Source organism: Neodiprion pinetum, chromosome 5, assembly GCF_021155775.2.
Source record: "Neodiprion pinetum isolate iyNeoPine1 chromosome 5, iyNeoPine1.2, whole genome shotgun sequence".
Taxonomy (NCBI): Eukaryota; Metazoa; Arthropoda; class Insecta; order Hymenoptera; family Diprionidae; genus Neodiprion; species Neodiprion pinetum.
This window is the reverse complement of record NC_060236.1, coordinates 2,853,832-2,876,847: the sequence shown is the minus strand read 5'-3', so window position 1 is coordinate 2,876,847 and position 23,016 is coordinate 2,853,832. Positions and strand designations below refer to the sequence as shown.

General features: G+C 37.7%; 2 protein-coding genes and 1 long non-coding RNA gene across 14 annotated transcripts in view; 2 read left to right on the top strand and 1 right to left on the bottom strand.

The window, feature by feature from the left end:
• The window catches only part of Tlk (Tousled-like kinase), a 36,103-nt gene extending 24,609 nt beyond the window's left edge, over positions 1–11,494 (top strand). For 4 of the 8 annotated variants that reach the window (XM_046627109.2, XM_046627116.2, XM_046627115.2 and 1 more), the window contains 13 exons: positions 3,674–3,764; positions 3,891–3,976; positions 5,563–5,796; positions 6,591–6,683; positions 6,872–7,333; positions 7,525–7,728; positions 7,930–8,021; positions 8,144–8,291; positions 8,396–8,507; positions 9,132–9,270; positions 9,380–9,491; positions 9,612–9,719; positions 9,802–11,494. In XM_046627109.2, coding sequence (XP_046483065.1) covers positions 3,674–3,764; positions 3,891–3,976; positions 5,563–5,796; positions 6,591–6,683; positions 6,872–7,333; positions 7,525–7,728; positions 7,930–8,021; positions 8,144–8,291; positions 8,396–8,507; positions 9,132–9,270; positions 9,380–9,491; positions 9,612–9,719; positions 9,802–10,023 — 2,103 coding nt within the window. In that variant the 3' untranslated portion in view covers positions 10,024–11,494. Of the gene's footprint in view, positions 1–1,201; positions 1,631–3,210; positions 3,257–3,673; positions 3,765–3,890; positions 4,154–5,562; positions 5,797–6,590; positions 6,684–6,871; positions 7,334–7,524; positions 7,729–7,929; positions 8,022–8,143; positions 8,292–8,395; positions 8,508–9,131; positions 9,271–9,379; positions 9,492–9,611; positions 9,720–9,801 lie in introns of those variants that run through there. The other 4 variants (XM_046627117.2, XM_046627113.2, XM_046627110.2 and 1 more) reach the window with 4 other exon arrangements.
• Positions 11,495–12,522: 1,028 nt separating this feature from the next.
• On the bottom strand, positions 12,523–22,800 carry Top2 (topoisomerase 2). Of its 5 annotated transcripts, none has more exons than XM_069136757.1 (25): positions 22,656–22,800; positions 22,477–22,537; positions 22,234–22,349; positions 21,654–21,980; positions 21,327–21,570; positions 20,821–21,214; positions 20,512–20,747; positions 20,315–20,420; positions 20,069–20,221; positions 19,822–19,991; positions 19,536–19,746; positions 18,839–19,427; positions 18,534–18,765; positions 18,253–18,452; positions 18,021–18,156; positions 17,635–17,934; positions 17,283–17,516; positions 16,972–17,157; positions 16,776–16,902; positions 16,512–16,691; positions 16,264–16,345; positions 15,790–15,878; positions 15,568–15,684; positions 15,366–15,475; positions 12,523–15,246 (listed from the first exon to the last, which is right to left on the bottom strand). In XM_069136757.1, exons 3-25 carry the CDS (start codon positions 22,272–22,274, stop codon positions 15,136–15,138), a joined length of 4,575 nt encoding a protein of 1,524 aa, XP_068992858.1. In that variant the 5' UTR covers positions 22,275–22,349; positions 22,477–22,537; positions 22,656–22,800; the 3' UTR covers positions 12,523–15,135. The 5 variants fall into 5 exon arrangements, with proteins under 5 accessions (XP_068992858.1, XP_068992857.1, XP_068992859.1 ...); XM_069136756.1 differs by having other exon boundaries at positions 22,234–22,320; XM_069136758.1 differs by having other exon boundaries at positions 22,234–22,320; positions 22,691–22,800.
• LOC124219501 (uncharacterized) lies at positions 20,210–20,819 on the top strand. Its single transcript, XR_006883406.2, has 2 exons — positions 20,210–20,453; positions 20,695–20,819. It is a non-coding gene; the product is annotated as an uncharacterized lncRNA (long non-coding RNA).
• Positions 22,801–23,016: the final 216 nt, after the last annotated feature.

The window sequence follows — 23,016 nt, the reverse complement described above, 5'->3', positions numbered from 1 at the left end:
AAGAAAGGAAAGCAGAAAAAAAAAAAAAAAAATATAGGAACTAACGCACGCTGCCCGAGATACGGAACAAGGACGTACGTATCCGACGAGTACGATTGTGACCGAGGCTGAGCTGAGAACTGTTGTGAATCTAAACGATGGCGTGATCGTTGAACTACCGCGATGTCAACTCCAAACGTCTGTAATAACAAACAGAGAAACAAACTTTGCACAACCGACAGATTGAATTTGAATAGAACGGAGCAAGCAAAGAGTCGAAAGCAGAAACAGCATAAGCTCGGCAGTATACGTTGGTTGGCTGGTTCTTCGGTCTGTTCGTTCGTTCGTTCGTTCGTCGGTCCATCCGTTTTCCGCCCCTCTTTCCCTCTGGCTCAACTCTCCTCCCCTCCCTCCCCCGCCTGCCGGCACACAACACGTTGAGTCGAGAGAAGGCCGCAGAGCACTCCGCCACATTGATTTTACCGGTCTCACTTACACGCGTGTCCGAGCTGTTCACCGAAGGAATGTCTCATACGCCCTCTCCTCCCCCCCCCCCCCCCCCCCCCCCCCGCCCCGCCGTCACCCCGGTATATATACACACGCACACACACACCTCTCCTCCCTCACCTCCGGGCATCTCTCGCGCGCTCTCGTTCGTTCTGTTGTGTGATATCGAGGCAGGCGAGAGGAAGGGGAGGGTGATGGTGGTGTGGCGGCGACGGCGGCGGTGGCGGCGGCGGCGGCGGCGGCGTCGTCGTCGTCGTCGTCGTCGTCGTCGTCGTCGTCGTCGTCGTCGTCGTCGTCGTCGTCGTCGTCGTCGTCGTCGTCGTCGTCGTCGTCGTCGTCGTCGTCGTCGTCGTCGTCGTCGTCGTCGTCGTCGTCGTCGGTTAACGCCGGGGAGGGTGGAGGTTGCACCTTTTGCCGCATCTCGGATTCTCGCGTTGCTCATTTGCCGGTACGTATAGAGGAGAAACCTCTCCGTTAAGAGAGGTAGAGAGTAGTAGTATGCGAACGCACGGTGGTTGGACAGTTCAGTTTCGATTAGGCGAATCTGTCGTCATTGACGTGATCGCGTTTTTCGGTCAACCTACTAAATCGTATTACAAAAACAAGAAAAACTATTACTGCTACTACTACTATCACTACTACTGCTGCTGCTGTTGTTGTTGTTGTTGTTGCTGCTGCTGCTGCTGTTATGACCGTATCATCATCGCTAACTTCGTATACGGTATTCTTAATACACGGAATTATGTTGACGGTGATGACGAGGATGATAATGATGTCGTGGTCATTGATTATTACGATCGCGGTTAGATACGCGATTTCTACGATTATTATCACGATTGTAATACTTTTATCCGCTACCTATGCAGAGCACCGAGCTTATTAAACACGTCGCGCTACTGCCGCCGTCGTACGGTCGAGTTTGTGAAGTAGATAGACACTCGCCTCGCCTTGCCTCGTCTCGACTCGACTCGACTCGACTCGACTCACTTCACCCACCTCACCGCACCTCGTCTCGTCTCGCCTCGCGACCGACCTACGGAACGTGGAGAGCAGGGCAGCGGCGGTTATGGCCGCGACTACGCCTGGCTTCCGGGGTTAAACTCGGTACCCCTGCTGCCACTGCACATGTCCCTTATTCATTTGGGTTCGTATTACGCACGGAATAGATATGTAATATGTTCCTGCATCATCTTTTCCCATGAATATATACATGTGTATGTGTGTGTGTGTGTGTTTGTGTGCGCGTGTATATACACACATAATCCTCACGTTGGTGACTCACGGATGTCGGCGTGTGTCTGTCGTGTTTGCGTCTGTTTGCAGGAAAGAACGTACAAAATGCATCCCGTCAAGATTAGTAAAATACACACGCGCGTGTCGCGTGTTACGCGATAGTTTCTTAGTTTAGTCTATTTATGGAAACGTAACAACGTCCCGATGACTTAATTTTTAAAGAAATATGCCCTGATTCTGGGTTTTTAGCCTGTGTACTTATGTCGTTTATCAATCTACGGAATGACTTGAATGAATTGAAGGGAAACTTGGAAGGAAACATCATTGTTGTTATGACGCAGTTAAAAGATGGATAGATAGATAGGTAAATATGTAGTTAGATGAACAGATAGATTCACCAACTTGTCGAGCAATAATACCACGTTTAAACTAGGTAGGCAGAGGCAGATGGGTAGGTAGGTAAGTAGGTGTGAGTAGACAGGCAAGCAGGCAGACAAACTGAGGAACGCACGAGGTCTGCTTGTTTCTCGCGGTGTTCTATGCGGCTCGCGTGTATATACATATACACACATAGATATGTATCTATATATGTAGGATCATGTACGGTCGGACATTAACGACGATGACAACTACGAGACGCACCGGCCATTAAACAATGCGGTATTCCAAATTTCTAACACATTCGTATTACATATACTCGTAGGATATCATAGAACTTGAATTGCCCTTCTACTATCAATCGCAGAACCTCAGCTGTTCGTCCCATCTACCCATGCTTGTAACATTTCCTTTGCGCATAGTACGTCTTCTACCTATATGCATTCTTGATTTTTAGTATCTATGGTTACGCACGTTGCGCGTGTTTTTTTTTTTCTCGTTTTAATTTTAATCGCATTCGTACGTACATCTATTCATATTATATAGATCTATGAGCGTCGGAGAACGGGCGAGAACGAAAGAGAGAGAGAGAGAGAGAGACAGAGAGAGAGAGAGAGAGAGCAGAGAGGTATTGTATAGTAAGTAAAACTGTCTTCGAGACTGTTGTGTGTTCGCGCGCTACGGTGTATAAAAGAGAGACCCCACGATCCACGCGATCTATGTATGAGTTCATGTACTATGCATGCGTACAATGTGCGTGTGCAAATGTATGAATGTATGTATATGCGGCGGACGCTGCTCTTGTCCCGCGCCGCCTCGCAACGAACTTGCGTGTCCCTCTCTTTCTCTCGCTCTCTCTACCTACCTCCCTCCCTCCCTGCACCCGTCTCGACTTGCCCCCCTCTTGCCCTTCTGCCTGTCCCCCTCTGACTAGGGACCTCCATTTTGTCGTGATTCCTCTAGCACTAAACATATATTGCATATTTCGTTCACACTTGCATATCGGATTCAAAGTGTGGTTTTTCTTTACCTGGAATTTTTTTTTTTTTTTTCATCCACTTATCGCAACATTCGTTAATCGTGCCAATGGTTGACATACTGCCGATTGGTTCGAACAGCAAACGTGATTATGGGGCTCTGTCGTGAACCATCCTGGAAGGTGCCTCCTCTTCTTTCTCTTTCTCTCTCTCACTCTCTCTCTCTCTCTCTCTCTCTTACTCTTACTATGTCACTCTTTCTCTTTCTATCTTCTTCTCTTTCTCTCTTTCACAACCACTCTGAGGTTTATGCGTGTACGTGTGACTTGTCTCATATCCCCACCCCCAGCACCTGTGTATGTCACCCTTATGTATATTTTTTATCATCAATGTATCCATAGTCTATTTCATTATGTTTTTTTCACTCAATCTTTGATGATCTTTTTCAACCCTCCTCAATGATGGATTATAAAATCATATGTAAATAACCAGATGATACCTATTTTGTTTGTTATTGTTGTTTTTGTTCCCCCGTTTCTTTTTCCCAACGTTTTTACATACCTAATCTTTGCTGATATCATTGAATTTTTTACACACAGATGTCTGCTGGATCACAAATTCAGATGGCACCTCAATCAACTGTAAACTCTGGTCAGTCGGTTCATAGTCAAGACTCAAACATGAGCACCGGTAAGCACTAGTATAGAGTAAACTTTCTTTTTTTTCATGCTGCGTAGCAAAGAAAAAAATACAGATAGATATTAATGTCTTAAGCAAAATGCAAACACCCGCCTTTATTCAATATCAACTTTCCAGGCTCGTCGCATAGTGACAAGGAGGTGGACCCCAATACTCCGGAGAAGGTGCCAAGGACTCCGTCGGAAAGGAAGAGAAAACGCAAGGTAGATGACGGGGTCGGGGGGGTGCCAGGGGGACCTGTGGGGGGCAAGGGGGCTCGCTCAGTTGCTGCGCTGGATAACAAGAAGATCAACGATTACTTTGCCAAACAACATCCAGGGAACAGTCCGATTCGACTTACGGGAGCTAAGAGCCCCTCCCCCCAGCAAGGATACCCCATGGTCAGTTTACACATAGTCATGTCACGACTTCTTCCTATTCGTATCTAATTTGCACATCATGTCTAGTTCGATAGGGATATTGGTATACACTTTGATAAAAAGAAAAGAGCTTTTCCTAGGAGAAGTGTGTCATGTCTGGTTGTTCGCAATGCAGTCTTATCGATACGCTTTAGCACAGATATTTATAGAGAGTTAAACTTGGTGAAAATCACTGGTTCTTTTTGATGATCCCTCGTAAACTCAAAGCAAAATTAATCGCTCGATGATATAGATTGTGTATTTTTAACCAAGCCCATTCAAGAGTTAATGTTTTTTTTTTTTTTTTTTGCCGAAAAAAGAGACAAGATAAAGAAGAACCTGTTGCATATTGAGGAGTGAAGGAAAAGTACATTTTAAGAAATACGTATATTTTTTTTCGTAAAATTTTAACTAATTATTACGAGTGGAGACTAGAGGTAATTTATTGCAATAAGGCTGCATTTTGAATATGTTTCATTCTAAATATGCCGGTATCTTGAAAATTATAAGTTTGCACGTTTAGGATACTGAAAAATGTAATCTACTTTTTTGCAACTTATTTAAGTCGACTGGTGCAATTATTCCTTAAATTATCCCTGACAATCTGATTTACCGAGGTTCAGTCTTGGGCTTACATGTCGTAATGTGGGGTGGGAGGTGAAAAATCAAGTGAATTTTATTGTCAAGTACAACTTTCCAATGTACACGGATCGTTTTATAAGCATGATAAGAAAAGTAAGAAAATCACTTGTTTTCGGGGAAAAAAAGTCAAAAAGTGCAAAATCTTGAGACCTTCAACATGCTTCTTCACAAGGGCGATAAACTCATTTGACGAAAATCGAATGTCGCAATGGCGAAACTACACGAATTAAAGTTCCAGTTGCTGCCCCATCCACCGTAATCTCGATATTTGGCTTCTTCTGATTTCTTCCTATACCTAAACCTAAAATTCTAGCTCTGGGGAAAACAAATTTCGTCAAATGAGATCATTACTGTTGTAAACGAGTTGGACCCAGTGTGCAGAGCTCAAAGTAGCCTACATTGAGAAATAAAGACGATTTTTCTTGAAAGAAAGTGATTTTCTCGCTTCGCCATACTTGTAAAACGATTTATGTGCATATTCCTTACCGGTGCTGCAAAACCAGTAGAAAATTATCAGATCGTTGTTCTTTCATTATTGAGCATGTTAATTTACCTTTCTTGTTCATCCATCAAATTAGTATTTTAATATCCTGGCTGCATAATTTGTTAAATTTCGGGTCCGCGGTTTTTTTTTTTATCAGCTTCTTTCTGTTCAGATTTTTTATTCGGTTTTAAAGATCATCCGCTACGCCAGCGATTGAGAAATAACTCTGTGGCTAATGCTCTGACCTGATCTTTTTATCATTCAGTACCCGCCGTCGCCGCAGCAATTGTTGTCGCCTCAAGTAACGACACCGAATTCTTCGGTGGCGGAATTTTCGTCGTTGATGCAGCCACCGCGACCCCATCCACAGCCTCCACCTCCCCCTCCACCAGCCTCTACACAACCTGCAAGCTCGATGGTCAGCAAGCAGGTGCAGGTAAGGCCTACCAACCTCCCTAGGACAAGCCAGGTCAGGCAAGCGAAGACTAACACCCCAAATGTAAGCACCATTCGGTTGTTCCTGCAAGCACTTAACGAGAAAGGTCTGGTCTGTCTCTGTTGAGTGAAACGAGTATCCTTCTTCACTCATATGTCTAGTTGAGGAAAAAAATTTCCCCTCCATAATGATTAAAAATATTGTGGGTTTTGAGAAGAACAAATTTTTCTCGGAAGAAGTACTAGCTGAGCGTGTTAGCCAGACCTTCACCTTGTTGGGTGTCTGCAGAGACTTGAGCTAGCTTATTGCTGGCAAAAATCGCAACGTTGTTACAATTTGTCATCATAGAAATATGGGAGCTACCTTGTGATGGTATTAAACGCATCCATTTAATTGTCTTCATCTTTACAGTTAATGTTTTCTTTTCTTTTTCTTTTTTCGGCCAACAGGTAACAATAAATTCTAAGTTTCATGTCTTCTTCTCCCTCTGCCTACATTTTTGGTGTTTTCTTTGCTGCCTGTGAGATATGTTTCTACATCTTGTTTGAACTATATTTCACAAAGTAACAATTATTCTATCTTAATTCTGTAATATTCTATGAAATCAACATTTTGTCGAAAAGTACCACAAATCACACTTCCGACTTTCACCATTTTCTCAGAAACTAATTACTGAGCCTGTTAAAAAGATTCGGAGTAATTATTTTCAAACATCGTTTCTCTGTTTTAATGTAATATGATTTTTTCGTAATGCAACAAGGTAGTAACTGCTATTCATGAAACTGTGCTGACAAATGTATCAAACGTTACATTGGTAAAAGGTCACAATCTCTAAGGACTGTTTGCGTTATTTTCAGACGGAGCTTACTTGCCAGAGGATACAGGAATTTGAAACACAAGCGTCTTCAGATCTGGAGTTACGTAATAATAAAATTGACGAATTGAACCGAGTAAGTACAGTATCAAAGTTTTGTCGAACTATGAAGTCAATTGCTGAACACTTGATTTAACCTACAATTTTTTTACGTGTCAATTTATTCGCATAAAAAACAAGTAACTTTCACAGTTTACAACTAAATAACCATTCCTGTCTAGGATAACTTGATTGAGGTATTAACGGATTTTACACGTTTTCCAGACTACAGAGGAACTTAGGCATCAAATGGCTAATCAGCAGAAAGTGATTGAGCAGCACAAATCGCATATAAATAAGTGTATAGACGTTGTAAAGAAGTTATTAAAAGAAAAATCAAACATAGAAAAAAAAGAAGCTAGACAAAAGTGCATGCAAAATAGACTGAGGCTAGGTCAGTTTGTGACTCAGAGGGTAGGGGCAACTTTTCAAGAAAATTGGACGGACGGATACGCTTTTCAAGAATTGGCGCGGCGGCAAGAAGAAATAACGTTGGAAAGAGAAGAAATTGATAAACAGAAGAAATTGCTTCTGAAAAAAAGGCCATCTAATAGTGAGACGGGACGGAAACGGAGCCAACCTCAACCTTCTTTGCATAATGGTACCGAAGCTACGTTTCTGAAGCCCGACGCTGTGCCAGGATCGTATACGTGGCAGGAATACTACGAGGCTGATGAAATACTCAAGGTAAGATAATTTACTGATGCTTTAAAGGTGCCCCATCTTTTTCTTACGCTCTTTAAAATAAGGAGAATATTTTTAATCGTAAATAATAGTAAAAGCGTAACTCTCCAAGAACCTTCGTAAAATGTTAGAACTTTGTATTCATTCTTGTTTACTAATTGCTTGTTTTCCGCTTTCTCTGTTCTCTTTTGAAGCTGAGGCAAAGTGCACTGAAGAAAGAAGACGCAGATCTGCAACTCGAGATGGAGAAGCTTGAACGAGAACGTAACTTGCATATTAGAGAACTGAAACGTATACACAACGAGGACCAATCGCGCTTCAACTCTCATCCTGTACTCAACGAGCGATACCTTTTACTCATGCTATTAGGCAAAGGCGGCTTTAGCGAAGTCCATAAGGCAAGAATTTGGACAGATTATATGAAAACGTGAAATACTATGTGTGAATGCACGCGTGCGTGGTATTCTAAATTGGAATTTTTTTTCTTTTCCATTATATCAGAAGTGTTGTTATCACTCACCACTTATTACGAACAATATTTACAGGAATTCAAGCTCCAATTTTTAGACTTGTACCTGATCTGCTTATATCATTTACAGGCATTTGATCTGAAGGAACAACGCTACGTAGCGTGCAAGGTACATCAACTTAATAAAGACTGGAAAGAAGACAAAAAAGCTAACTATATAAAGTGAGTACAATAATGGATGATCTGTTTTTTAAGATGAATGATATAATGTGACTCGGGAGTTTGTTCTAGAGAAAGGCTGTAATTAAACCAACCCACGCCACAAATATTTATTATTCTTTCAGGCACGCGCTGCGGGAATACAATATACACAAGGCACTAGATCATCCACGTGTTGTTAAATTGTACGACGTGTTTGAGATTGATGCCAACTCGTTCTGTACAGTGTTAGAGTACTGCGATGGTCATGATTTAGACTTCTACCTCAAACAGGTGAGTTGATCAGTCTTTGAGAAATACATCCAAATGTTTAAAAACACGTCTTGCATCTTCCATGTGCTGTATATTAAATTCATTTAAATCTATGTATTTATTAGCATAAAACTATACCGGAGAGGGAAGCGAGATCAATTGTCATGCAGGTTGTTTCTGCACTGAAGTACCTCAACGAAATAAAACCACCTGTCATTCACTACGACTTGAAACCAGGTAACAACTTGAAATTTTTTGACCACACAACAAATAAATAAGGAATGAAAATGAAAACCACACGTTTAGTTCAAATTGCGAAATGCTGTACAATTTTTTGAATCTTATAAGGAAAAAGTTCCCACCTCCATACTGAATTGTAACATGTGTATATTTAATCAGTAATCATTGGATTATCTCATTCGGATATAGTATACCTATATAGAGTTGACGTAAGATTCGACAAATCAAGGTTATCTCTGACGCGAACGTTTTTTAATATTAAAAAATATTGAAATCTTATGGTAGCAGTTTATGGTCTTGATTAGAAAGTTTTTTCCTGTTTAGATTTGCGATATTCTTTGGACTGATAAACATACATATTGCCATGTCCACTCATTGCTTTTTTTTTCTTTTTTTTTTATATATCATTTTTACTCGCCATTCAGATACAGAAATCTAACTCTCTACTCGCAGGTAATCACCCAAGTTGATATAATTTGAGCTTTACATCTAGAAACAAAAAACGTGGAAACTTTGACCTGACGGTTATTGATTCCACACATCGCAGTCCCATCTTTTCAAATGCGTTTTTTCAATTTATTAGTTGTGATAATAATTTTGGATTCTGTCTTTTTATTATAGGAAATATTTTATTGACCGAAGGAAACGTGTGTGGCGAAATTAAAATAACAGACTTTGGATTAAGTAAAGTAATGGACGAAGAGAATTATAATCCGGACCATGGTATGGATCTAACCTCTCAAGGGGCTGGTACTTATTGGTAAGCGCGTATTTTCGTAAAGAATTACCTGGGAAACGTATGTTCCTCAAAGTCCAAGCTACACTTAATCCCAATTGTTTTTACATGTACATGGAATTGTTTATCACAGGTATCTGCCTCCCGAGTGTTTCGTAGTTGGCAAAAATCCTCCAAAAATATCGTCGAAGGTTGACGTGTGGAGCGTCGGTGTAATATTCTATCAGTGTCTCTATGGCAAAAAGGTAAAACGAGACAGACTGTTGTGTTTTATAAATATTTGCATCGTTACACTTGATATACAGCATAATGATTAAGCCGAATAAATTCAACCCTCTTAAAATGCACTTTTGAAATTTTTTCAGCCCTTTGGTCACAATCAGTCGCAAGCAACAATCCTTGAAGAAAATACAATACTAAAAGCGACGGAAGTACAGTTTGCCAACAAACCGACCGTGAGCAACGAAGCTAAGGTTCGTAAAAGTTTCGTTTCCGTTTCCATGGATATTCATGAAGGGAAATTGCTGATTCGTTTGTCCTTACAATGTTTTATAGAGCTTCATTAGAAGCTGTCTGGCATATAGAAAAGAAGAACGTATAGATGTGCTGACGTTAGCTAGACACGAATATCTACAGCCTCCGGTACCAAAGCATAACCGTCAGGCAAACAGCCAGCAGCAGCAGCAACAGCAACAACAACAAATTCAGCAGCAACAACAGCAAACGTCGTTTACCACTGGCATGTTTAGTGGTATGAATGCATCTAGCAGTTCGTAGTGGAACACGGACTAGAATACATATAACTAATAAAATAACAAAGAAGAAAAAATGAAATAAATTAAAATAAACGAAATTACATGCCAAATCTTAAATGATGAGCTGTTGCACGAAGCCGCCGTCATCTCAAGAAAATGCCAATAAGAACAAGAACGAGAATAATAACGAAGAACAAGGTTTTTCGTGTGAAAGAAAAAAATGTAAATAGTGAAGATTTCCGTTGTAGCTATACCGTATAAATTAAAATAAAAACCCGCCAGATACCGCAAGAATATTGTGCGGCCGGTGGTTGCGAGTCCGGGAAACTTGCGTCTCTTTGCAAACAACGCCGAACTACTTCAGCATTCAGCATGACAAAAAGAAGAAGGGAAGAAAGAAGTTGTTAAAAAAAAAAACAAAAAACAAAACGTGTTCGTAAATATTAATTTCTATTTATTGTTCTTTGTCTTGAAAAGCAGGCTGACTGACACAGTGTTCAAAATGCGGAATTTTGCAAGAAAATTTACAGACGGATAGAAAATGTGAGAGCGAGCGGAATAAATAGAGAGGAAGTGTGGGTGAGAGAGAGTGAGAGAGAAATATAGAGCGCGAGAGAGAGAGAGAGAGAGAGACGAATATAAAAAGAAAATCAGAATGAGAGTGAAGGTGCGAGATGAAGAGAGACAAACAGATAAATATGTGATAAGTCATTGTGAATTAAAGTGTAGTTGACTAAAAATTTAGTACGGAGTCATCTAGTGGAAGTGCTACTCGGTGAAAAGATTATTGATGAAAGCAAGACGAATCCTTGAATGCGTGAGTGGTCAGTTGGAGAGGGTGGGAGGTTGATTTCTTATTTTGTTTTTTTTTATATATATTAAAAATAATGACAATGAGAAAAACAAGAGAATAATGATAAAAATGATTTAATGAGTACCGATGGAGCGACAGACTCCTTTACCTAAAAACGGAACGGTTCCTCTCTTCTAACTTTATGTATATGCGTGAATGGACGACGAAAGAAAGACTGTGTTGTTAGTTAAGCGTGCGTGTACATAATTTATACTGTATACATATATATATATATATACATATACATATATATATTTAATGAACGTGTATGCATACATAATATATGTATAAATATGTATAATATATATATATATATATATATATACACATATGTATGGTGTAAGAAAAACATACAAAAGAAACAAGGACGGACAGCATCGACAACTGTGGTGGCTCTATCCTCGCATGACCGCCGTGCGGTTCAAGTATTCCATGAATATTTGGCCGTACTTCATGTTACTTTATTCAAATATTAATATTATTACTTATATATATCATGAATAATAACGATTAACAAAAAAAGTATGAAAAAATGCAAAAAAAATATATGAAAAAAAACCAGACATTAATACAAAATACACACTCACACACACACATGCACACACGTGGAGAGTTGGTTGGTTGTGTTCCTATTCTGATGATACGATGGGGCTGTCAGCTACAGGATTAACTTGAGTTTGACACGAAGAAAGAATTATACTCCCCAATTCCCATGCTACCAAATTGACAGTAAGAAAAGAATATGAAAAAATCGAGAGGAATTCTAAAAGTAAAAAAACTGAGCCCCGCTTATTTCCCTCATCTCACTTGACCATCGTCCGCCGCCTGTACCCAAATCTTGAACTGAAGATGCGGAGAGAGGAAAGATATTCCTCCGCTCACTTCCTTATATAGTCATTCTTGTGTTAAAACCGATTCATATTAATCAGACCTTTAAATTTTTTAAACTAAGCATCATAATAATACTATACGAATCCCCTCATCATTATTAGTTTCTTTACTTATAATTTTGTTTTATATATGTACGTTATATATAGATAATTATGAAATAGGAGACTAAGTTATTTTATCAAGTGCCCTTGCTTTGTATTATAGTCGCGTCTGTCGACAAATTGCAGCTTTTGGGAGTACTAAAGAAAGAAAGAAGAAAAAGCAGATGAAGTTGTTAAAAAAAATGTTGTAACATGTTGGTGAGACGTAGACACAGCGGCGTGTCTCGCTTGACCAACACGATTGTCAAACTATGGTCGGAGGAGAATACATTACAAGTCTGAATAATGTCTACTATATCAAATTTCAGTTATATTCGAGAAGCCAATATCCCGAAATCCGACTTCCCATTCCTGGAACTACTGCTCTACTTTACATAAACGTATATCCAGACTTGTCGATGGGATAAAAAAAGGAATGTCATTAGTTGAACGTTACGTTTTCGGTATGGTAGTTTTCTTTTCTTAGGAAATACAGAGAAGTGGCAGAGAACCTGTGTCAAAAATAAAACGCTCGTTTCTTACCAGTTTCACATTCTGCGGCTATGAATTAAACAAAAAAGTTGCTTCCATGCGGTCTGCTGTACACGTTAGTTTGGGGTAGGTAGTTCAGATGAGACTTCTTTTTTGTAAATTGAAACTAATAATGGAAAGCGACGTAGAATTTTTGCAAGCTGAATGATTTTTCAGCAGAAACAAAATTCTTGTCCTTAACTTGGTGAACACATGGGGGAAAAGTTTACTCGCATTAAGTTGAGCTATTTATTTATTCTTTTTTTAGTTTATGTTTTTACAGAAATTTGAAAACACTGTTACAATCAATCCATATGAATGGACGGCCCTTGATTCGGGACACAAAAATACGACAAGCTAGTAAAAAATAAAATCGAATTTTCATAACGCGTCTGATACCCTCTTCTTTTTCCCTTGTTATATATACAAATATATAAATGTATATATATATATGTATGTCGAAGGATCTTTACGCAGACTGTGTAAAATGGCGTAGGTGTATATAATACTACTATAATAATGTAATAGCAATAAAATTAAGTTTTGTGTATAATTTTTAAATTAGTCAAACTGTGAAAAGTAAGTCTGATTTGCTAAAGTCCCATTACTTTCTTTTTTTTTCTTATTCCTCTTTTATTTACTCATTATAAATCTCATGATATTTCATTATATTATTATTGTTTTTATGAGTGTGGTTCCAAAAGTAACGTGCTACTAGTCAATTAAAATTATTCCATGTGTACATATTGCCAGAAGTATGCTTGAGCCTTAGACAAATATATTTGTCGGCCATTTACAGTTGTAATTTTCCTTTTTCTTTTTGTTTTTAGTTTTCTCATACTCTTATTAGTTGTTTTGTCACTTGACCAAACGTTTGTACGATTTCCTACTGACGGAATTACGCCGATAATATGTACGCTTGCATTAGAACTATCTTATTTTTACCTTGGAGCACAGCATGTAGATAAAAAAAATTTTTTTTTAATAGTTTTTTTTGTTTTCCATCAAATCCGGAGGTGACGGATTTTAAAATGCAGATATGTACATACATGAATTTGAATATTCAAAATTGTTATAAAATAATTTCTATCGTAATAATCAGCTAATCATGAAGTAGAAAAGTTGAGAAAACCAAAGGTTTTGCGTGATGTCTGCAAATTTATCCATTGATAAGAGCAAACTTGGATTTCAGGATTGCAGTTGAAACAGTTTGTTCCATAAATTATTGTTTCAGTGCGTTTGCATCGATGTAAAAATTGCAAAATAAGAACGCAGATCACGTGATTATCAGTGATAAACTGTTTGATTTTGCGATTGATAATTTTTCTCCGCTAAAACATTTCCGGTGAGTTTTGGTAGTTTGATACAGGAATGATGAGCAAATTTGAATGATTAGTTTCAATCGAAACTTGATGATTCGTGACGAATGTATTAAAAAGTTTTGTAACGTATCTTATATAGAAAGTATGTAAAATACATGAAAATACACAAATATTCCCTCAAGATTTTACAGATAGAACACGACTAATTAGAATTGGAGAATATGGCTATCTTCGTTTTTATTCATTTTTTTTCTTTTATTGATATCTAAAACATTGTCCTCTAGTGTAATGTCTATCTTTCATTTTGTACGTATATCTACACATGTTGGTAGCTATGAGATATGGGAAATTGTACTAAGAGTAGATGTTAAAATTATCAGTTACGCAGATTGTTTGTAACACGAATTATTCTCACAGTTGGTCTAAATTAGAGTCTAAATCAATCAAACGTTAGTATCAGTCGTCCCAACCACTAAGTTTGATGCTTTACAAAATATTTCATTTACATCAAGATCCTATGAATCATATTATTTCAACGTGTAAAAAAATTCAAGAAATTATAAATCTGCCGAGTTTTTGTAGGAAAAAATCTTTGTTTTTATTTAGAGTACTTGGTCAGTTGATTAAATTCTATGCAATGACGAACTTGATCGTCTTGAAGCTTCATTTTATCTCAGATAATAATATAATTCGTACTCAGCACTGATCTAAACTGGATGTAATTAGAAAAATTAGTATCTGTACTTGGAAAGGCACATATACTTTGTAAGAAGTGTGATTTTAACTTTTCAGTATAAACTCAATTTTTCGGCCAAGATGTATAAAAGTAATTACCTTTTCTTCGAATCCAAATGTAATCGAAAGAACTTTGCCCCGTTGTGATTCCGTGAAATAGTACGAGTCAGAAAATACTTTGTAAAATATAGAATGTATATTGAAACGAAATTTTCAGATACAGAGAGTTAAATAATTTTTTTTTATTTGTTGAAAAAAAAAAAAAAACCGTTAGTAATAATAATCCTCTAAAATGACGAGTCTCGGTCTTACGCGAGTACGTTATCCTTGTATACTAATTCTTATAAACTCGTACAATTACACTAGACCGTCACATTTTATAATAATCAAACCACACTTGCAGCAGTTTAAAATTAGAAGATTCGACGCGAATTATCCATATTAATAACACTACCTACGAGTAGTTACTATAAATATTCACAATACTATTCATTTAAAATTATATTAATGATTGGTTACAACCTAAGGTACCTTGCGGTAAAATGTACTCCAACATCTCAAAATCATCGCCACCACAAAGTGATAAAATCTTGACTGGAATGCTAAAACGACCTGAACGGGTAGAAAATCATTTTCGATCAAGTTCAACAACACGATCATACGATATACACTTGAAATCCACAAACACTCATTTGCTATATGTAGTTTCATTTTCATTGCTTTCAATCGGAATCCTCCTCCGACGTGATTGCGTACGAGATAGCCTTCCGATTCCGGGCTGACTTTGGTTGTGCTGTCACCGTGTCAGCTTCGTTTCTCCTTTGCTTTTTACCCTAGTGAAAATGACGTTTTGTTTTGATGAAATTAATTTTTGAAATTTTTCATTTTGCAACGAAGGTTCAGATTACGGAAAATAATATTCGCCTCTGTTTTGTCAAACCTTATCACTCACCTTAATTGCGAATATTTCGTCGGATTCCGATTCCGAAGAAGACTTAACTTTCTTGGCCCTTTTAGTTCCGCGACCACCACCACCGTTTTCAGTCTTTTTCTTAGGCGGAGCTGTAACATATAATTACATTGTGTTGGGCGATTGTTTCGACAGAATTTCGTCTTTTGACTCCACAAAAAAAAAAATTGTTATTATTTATTACCTTTCTTAGGTGGAGTGGCCTTGATGGGAGAATCATCGCCTGATGATGTGATCTTGGCTGTTGTTGGCTTTGTTGGGCTATCGGCAATGAGAGAATTGAATACGTCGTCCAAATTGACTGTGAAACCAAACAGAGATAAGTACACATCATGCATCAGCTAAAAATCGAAGTACAATTTAGAGTTCAAGATTCGAAAACAGGTGTAATTTACGGTTTCAATACCTTGTGGTTGTGGTTTTTTGGGATTTACTGTTCTTGTGTCATCATCTGAGTCACTTTCAAGCTTCACAGGTTTCCCAAACGGTTTTGTTCTAAAAAACCAAGCATCAATTTCGTATTTTCAGAATATACATGTACATTCGGATGATATGGAAAAACTCTATTAAGCAAGTCAAAGCAATCCCAAGAGACTGACTTTCGTAATCCAATAACACATGCTTGAACAAAAGATCAATGTGTGTTTGTCAGCTTTTCACGTCTATACGTATTTTTATACAGAGTTCCGTTTACAGATGTATATAAAAACACAGTAGAACATTCATTTAATATGTAATAAATAACGAAAGTCTGAATACACATGTTCTCTGTATTATCTGCGGTATCCTCTTTCCCCATTATGTCAAATAAGTATGATTCCATCATACAATTTGAAAAGATTTTTCCTTCAATATTTGAAAAACATAAAATGCTACTTACTTTGGTTCAGAATTGTCACTCAAATCGATGAATGGTTTATCAGCATCTGAGTCATCGCTGTCCAGTGAATAATTGATTTTAGCTGTGACAGATTTCAGTTATGAAAATAAAGTACAGCAACGTGAAGTGGAAATGAAAGTATGGTAGAATTGTGTTATAATAATCGCAACTTCGTAAAACATGTAAAAGAAAAGTTAAAAATTAATGGTAAATATTGACCAAAGAATAGAAAAAATAGTATTTGTTACCTTTGGTTGTTCGGCGAGGTTCGCGTACCCTCGGAGGTGGGGATATGCTGTCAAAATCTATATCTTCAACGTCACCATCAGAATCTGAATCGTTTAGGTTTTTCTTGTCCCTTTTCTTATCAGACTTGTCCACTTTCTCTTTCTTAACTGGCTTGAAATTTAATGTAGTTTGTTTGCCACCTAGTGAAAAAATTTAACTCTAATGTCAACCAATTAAATTCCACCTTTGCCCCATTCTTGGCTTAACTTTTACTGGTCGCTCACCTTTTTTAGCTATCACTTTCTTCTCCACCTTCTCAGGGGAGTTACCGACTCTATCGTCTAGCGGTTTGGCATTAGATTCAACAAGCAGATCAAATTCATCCTTTTCTTCCTTGATCTCTTTCTTCACCTAAAGTTATTTGTCTATAGCACAGAATTTCAGATTTTCAATTTCACAATCATCAAGACTTTTGCTCACCTTCAGCTTTTTTATTCCATCTTTTTTGTCCTTGGCTGCAGTAGTAGCTTTTTCGATCTTCTTCTTCAACTCTTCGTCTATAATTGGTTGAATTCTACGAGCATCTTCAGACTTATATATTTTCTGGGGAGGTTTCTTCACACCTTGCTTTGACTTCTCTTCCTCCTTTCTCTCCTTCTCTTCAACCTTAATTCAACACGTGAAGAAGATATTTAGATGTTGTACTCAACCAACGTAGTAACACGATTTGGAACATTGTTTTTCTGTCATAGGAGTTAATTAAGTTTCACAACTTTTAGCTACTAATTTACCTTGTTGAGTTCAGCTAACAAATTGTCGAGATCTTCCTTCCAGAGAGAAACTGGCGTGCGCGATTGTAATCTTTTGAGTTCAGCCAATTTATCGTCCCTTTGACGAAGAAGATCTTCCTTTTTTTCCTTCGTTAAATTCCACATAGTCATTCCTAATAGATAGTCAAAATTCTCTTTTTCGGCAGGTTGGCTTTCCTCACTCTCCTCTGTGGCCGCATTCTGAGCCATTTCCTCCTGTAAGAGATATATATTTTTTTGCTTTTTGTTGATAGAATTTAGAGATTCGAATGAAGAAACATTAGCGTAGTAAAATAGAATGGTAGTAAATTTTTTTTCAAATTTTACAACTCACCAGAGCTTGCTCTCTATTTTGTCTCAACTTCCATGCTACTACCGGATCGGAGTCATAGCCTCGCCTAACCAATTCCGCAATCATGTCCTTTTTCTTTTTGTTTTCAACAACCAAGTCGCCGTCACATTTCTCAAGAATAAATCTGGCTTGATTGCTAAGTTTTGCAGCTTCGACTTGGAGTATACCTTCCATGTATTTCTTACGCTTATTATAAAATTCTAATCTGATTTTATAGAATTCTCTGAATATAATCCCGACATGTTCAAATTTTCGCAGGCAGAGATTCTCATCAAATGCGCACTGAAATAATACCCACATTATTAGTTTCGTTTGAATCATTCACTTAATACGAAAAATCAGACGTTTAATTCCACCTTTTAACATACCATAGATGTGGTAGACATAGTTGTTTGCAATTTGAAAGCTTTGTGAAGCCCGTCTCTTTCCAATTCGACCAGTTTATCTCTATTCATAAATACGATAAATCGAACAGCCACATCACTGTTGTACTCTTTGTAGTCCCTGAAAAAAAAAAAATTAAATAAAATGAAGTTGATTCAGTGTCAAAAAGCTCAGTGTTTTACTCGTAGTATAATTTACTAGTTTATTAGTAATTACGTGATCATAGGTGGAGATTTGTCAGAACCATGCAACATTGGCTCTAAAATGGTTTCCTTATAAGCCTGTGTCCATGTGCCGATTGGAAGTTCTGTAATTTCAACTCTGTCGGGTCCTATTACAGAAATTTCTCCACTAATGACGAAACGATAATCCCCGCAACTTTCTATCGTTCCTTTAAAATTTTTGTAGAACGGGAGCTATCGAACAAAGAGTAGTTTTACCCAATTTATTACGGTATTTCAATTGGTAATGAATTGGACTGGCGCATCATTACTCACCATAGGTTTGATTTCACCACCATCCATCATTCTGTAAAGATTATCAATGATTTCTCTGGGATTATGGTTTGGAATTCTTGTCATCCATCCTGTCCCGATGCCATCTGCCCCATTCACCAACACCATTGGTATGATAGGCATATAGTATACAGGCTCAATTTTGACATTATCATCGTACTCGTAAGTCAGAAGCGGATCATCGTTTTTGTGAAAAATCAATCTCGCTAATGGACTGTAAATGAAGAGCACATGAAACTTTACACATCAAAAAACAAACAAGTTGTTACTTTTTGATAACACAGTACCTAAGCATTGTGAAAATATAACGAGGACTAGCAGAGTCTTTTCCACCAATGAGCCTGGTACCAAACTGTCCAATGGGTTGGAGTAAGTTGATGTTGTTGCTACCGACGAAATTTTGGGCCAAATTAATAATAGTAGCCATGAGGGAAGCTTCACCGTGATGGTATGCAGATTGCTCGGCAACTGAACCAGCCAGTTGCGCTACTTTAACTTCACGTTTATCGTTACGTTTCAAACATGTGTAAATGACCTTTCTCTGACCAGGTTTAAAACCGTCTATTGAGCTCGGAATTGATCGCACATTGTCGTAGTTACTGAATAGCACTAACTCGACGTTTATGAAATCGGAGAATGTAATTGTACGAGTGTTTTTTTCGTACAAATATTTTTCACCAAGACCAATTTCTTTGCGCCTTTTAGTCTCTTCCATATGATTAGTTAGCCAATCTTTTCGCTGTTCAATGCATTTTTTACTGAACGCCATTATTATGTTTTGGTCGTCCTGCTCACCCTCGTATCTGAAGCGAATTCTATGCCTAGCCATGTTATCAAAGTACTCTTTTGCCTCTTTGGCAGTAGACGTACCCAAACCTGTGAAATAAAAGGCAATGCTTAGATTTGCGGTTGAGAATAAAAAATGCTTCTTTTGAATGTTTCGACCCAATTTTATACTCTAAAAAAATGGTAAAAAAGGAAAACCTTTGTAGTATTTGATCTTGTAGGTATGAAAATTTTCCGTATCTTTTTTCCACTCTTCAAATTCGGGTAGGGAGAAAAATGAAAATACTTGGCTTCCCTTGGTTGCTTTTACGATTGGGGTTATGAACTCTTCGATGAAGTCAATCCTAAGTAATGATGGCCAATTGTGGTGGATGAAGTTTATCAACAGTCCTTTTATATGTGATCCATCCTTATTAATAATATAACAATGTTTAGCACGTTGAGAAGCATAAGCTTAAATAGTAAATGCTCAATTCGTATTAACCTGATCCTGATCTGTCATAATCATTAATTTTCCATAACGAAGAGTTTTCATATCTTCTCTAGTCTCATATTTCTTTTTATACTGAAGTCCAAGAATTTTTATCAGGTTGTTGATCTCAGCATTTTCCAGAATTTGTTTGTGTGTCGCTTCTCGAACATTCAGCAGTTTACCTAAAATAAGAGATAAATTAAATCTATGATCATTTCGTCTATGCTAATTCGCCATTTATGAAATTTCGAAGACAAACCTCTCAGAGGGAAAATTCCGTATTTATCTCTTCCAACACTCGATAGTCCAGACACAGCCATTGTCTTGGCTGAATCTCCCTCAGTAAGAATTAAGGTGCAGTCTAAAGATTTTACTGTCCCAGCATCATTAGCATCTTCCAACTTCGGGATACCTAAAACGCGCAAAGATTTTTGATGTGATTGTTTCGTTCTAAGGTGAAATAGTTTTTACTAATCTACAAACAGAAAAATCAAGTGCATTTTACCTTGTAGTTTTCTTTGCTTTGTTTTAGGTCCTAGCTTTTGTAGCTGAGTGTCAGCCTTGAACTTGGCCCAAGATAATACTGCCTCTACGATGCCAATCTTTGTGACCTGACAAAAATGTGGGATGTTTAAAAAAAATTGGTAGGTAAAAGTGAATTTATTTAGATGACAAATTTTCGAATAGTGTGAATTTACTAACCTGGTTGATAAATTTTTCACTTAGCACGCATTTAGAGCCAAAACTTTTGGACTGCAGAGTCATATTCTCTTTAGTTTGTGAATCAAATGATGGGTTGTTTATGAGACAATTAACAAATACCCACAAATGGTTTTTTATTTGAAACGGTTTGATTGCTATTCCAGCTTTGTTCTTTTTTTTCAGGGTATCCATGAGCTGTTTGACTACTGCATCTGTGACATGATCCACATGTCTACCTCCCTGTTAACAACGGTTTGTCAGACAATTCGAACAAATGTACAAGACCTAATAAAGACGAATTAATTTTACTTGCCTTTGTGGTCGCGATACTGTTGACAAATGACATTTGCTGAAATCCTTTGTCGGATAACGTTATTGCAACTTCCCATCGTGGGCCACAATTTTCATATACAATCTTCAGAGGGTTGCCAATGTCATCCTCCTTCCCTTTGATATAGAGGTCTACATAATCTTTGAAAGTCTTTACTGGTATTCTGGTTCCATTGAGAAAGACCCTGACACCTCTGGAAGATGCGGCAACGTCATATGCTCTACGCGTCATTAACGATATTATATCATTGTCTAATGCTTGCATTTTGAATTTTGACAGATCCGGGGAAAACGTGACTTTTGTAAAGTCTTCACTGCCGAAAAAATCTTTGATCTTAGGCTCACTGGCTTTGCCCATGTTATTTCCCCACGTCTGTAAACACGTAAAAATTGTTACATGTTGAAGAAGTGTGGATAAGGATTGGAATAAAAATTGTATTGGGGTAAAAAAGTTACTTTTTAGTCCGGCTAAAACGACGGATTACCTGTTTCAAAGACTTTTTGTATTCTTTGGAGGCAGTCTCTACTGTAAAACGGTGGCTGAATATGTTGCACAGTTTCGCGCCATACCCATTTCTACCTCCAGTAACTTTTTCCTCTTTGTCGTCATAGTTAGACGAGGTTAAGAGGTGACCAAATATCATCGTAGGTACATACATTTTTTCTTCCTTGTGAATTACTACTGGAATACCTTGTCCATTGTTCCATACAGATATTGTGTTATTTTCCCTATAGCAAAAAGGGTGTTGGTAATATTTATATATTAATTACTGGCTCAAGATAGAGATTGCAAGAAGTTGTGGGGCACTTACACATCAATGTCAATTTTGATCATGTCCATCTTAGCGTCACGTTGTTTGTTGTCGGCAGCATTTACTAAAATTTCATCAAATATCTTATAGAGACCGGGAACGTAAGATATTTCTCGTTGAACCATCATTTCTTGCTCCTTGTCAAAAACCCACATGGATTCAGTGATTGGTTCTACAGAGCCAATGTACGTATCAGGACGCAACAATATGTGCTCTAGTTGTGATTTTTTTTGATAAATTCCCTCAATTGTCTTTTTCTTCGAAGCTGCATCTCCGGCCCCATTTTCCACCGATCCACTCATCTTTCTTAGATTTCTTCTCAGCAACCTTGAACAAATTGAAAGAAGAATTGGTATGTACATAGTTTTCACTTGGTGAAAAATCTGTTGCAGTCAAAAAATTTAGTGGAGCAAGTAACAGAAACGTGATCAAATCTCATTACATACTCTGCTCACTCCATGTTGAAAATAAGGAATGAATTTGTGCATTGAAAAACGTCGGCAGCTGAATGATGATTACAGTTTTACCGAAATTTAAATTTTGAGTGTACGCAAATAAGTAAACTTTCAAATTTTCGTACCCGAAAGACTTATTGAATATTAGGCGGGAAAATGTAGTCATCTAATTGGCCGAGAAGATGGCAGGACGCCGGTGTGAATCGCCTGACCTTTCGAAATTGCAGGATATAGATATTACCTATAGTGTGCGTTTTCGAGTTACTAATGCGATAGAAAAAAGAAATAAAGGAGAAAAAGAAGAGAACGAGTATGAATCTAGTCAAGGTTTCAGGGCACATTTTGAAATAATCATTGACAGAGCTTACCTGCCACGTTTTTTTCGTAAAAAATAATAATTCCGAACTAGATCTCCTGTAACGCGGAATCCTGAAAGTTTATAGAACGGAGTGATTATTTATAATACACTCGGATGACAGAAGAACACCGCGCTTGAAGCCAAAAAAAGGTCTCTTTGGCTACTTGGTATTTTCGCCTGGTTTTTTACCTTATTAGTTACCGATAACACATTTTTATTCTTACAATATCGGACGACTGAATAATGGCGGTTTACAATATTTCAGCGGGCTACTCTCATAAACGAATCGTAAACAACGAGGACCCGGTGGCTAAACACCCTCTACCTCGGCGTCGTTTTAACCTGTAACGGTTATGACGTTCCAGAAATCATCCGTTATTAAACAATGAAACTCCGTTTACCGAAATTGAAGATGTGTTCCAAAACTGATCACAGTTACCGGTTGTACCGCGATGTGTTAACTGCTGTCTCTGTTCTATCGGCAGAGAATTCTATTTTGATACGGATATTTATTGACGCTGAATTTCTTGGTATAAGTATTATAACTAAA

What these genes read in the sequence shown, in the direction of transcription:
- Top2 (XM_069136757.1), bottom strand. Translation starts at nt 22,274, where the DNA reads ATGACTACATTTTCCCGCCTAATATTCAATAAGTCTTTCGG. An exon ending in ATCAAAATTGACATTGATGT is followed by an intron (nt 21,571 to 21,653) that starts GTAAGTGCCCCA and finishes TTTTTGCTATAG; the next exon opens with GGAAAATAACACAATATCTG. An exon ending in ACGAAATATTCGCAATTAAG is followed by an intron (nt 15,247 to 15,365) that starts GTGAGTGATAAG and finishes CATTTTCACTAG; the next exon opens with GGTAAAAAGCAAAGGAGAAA.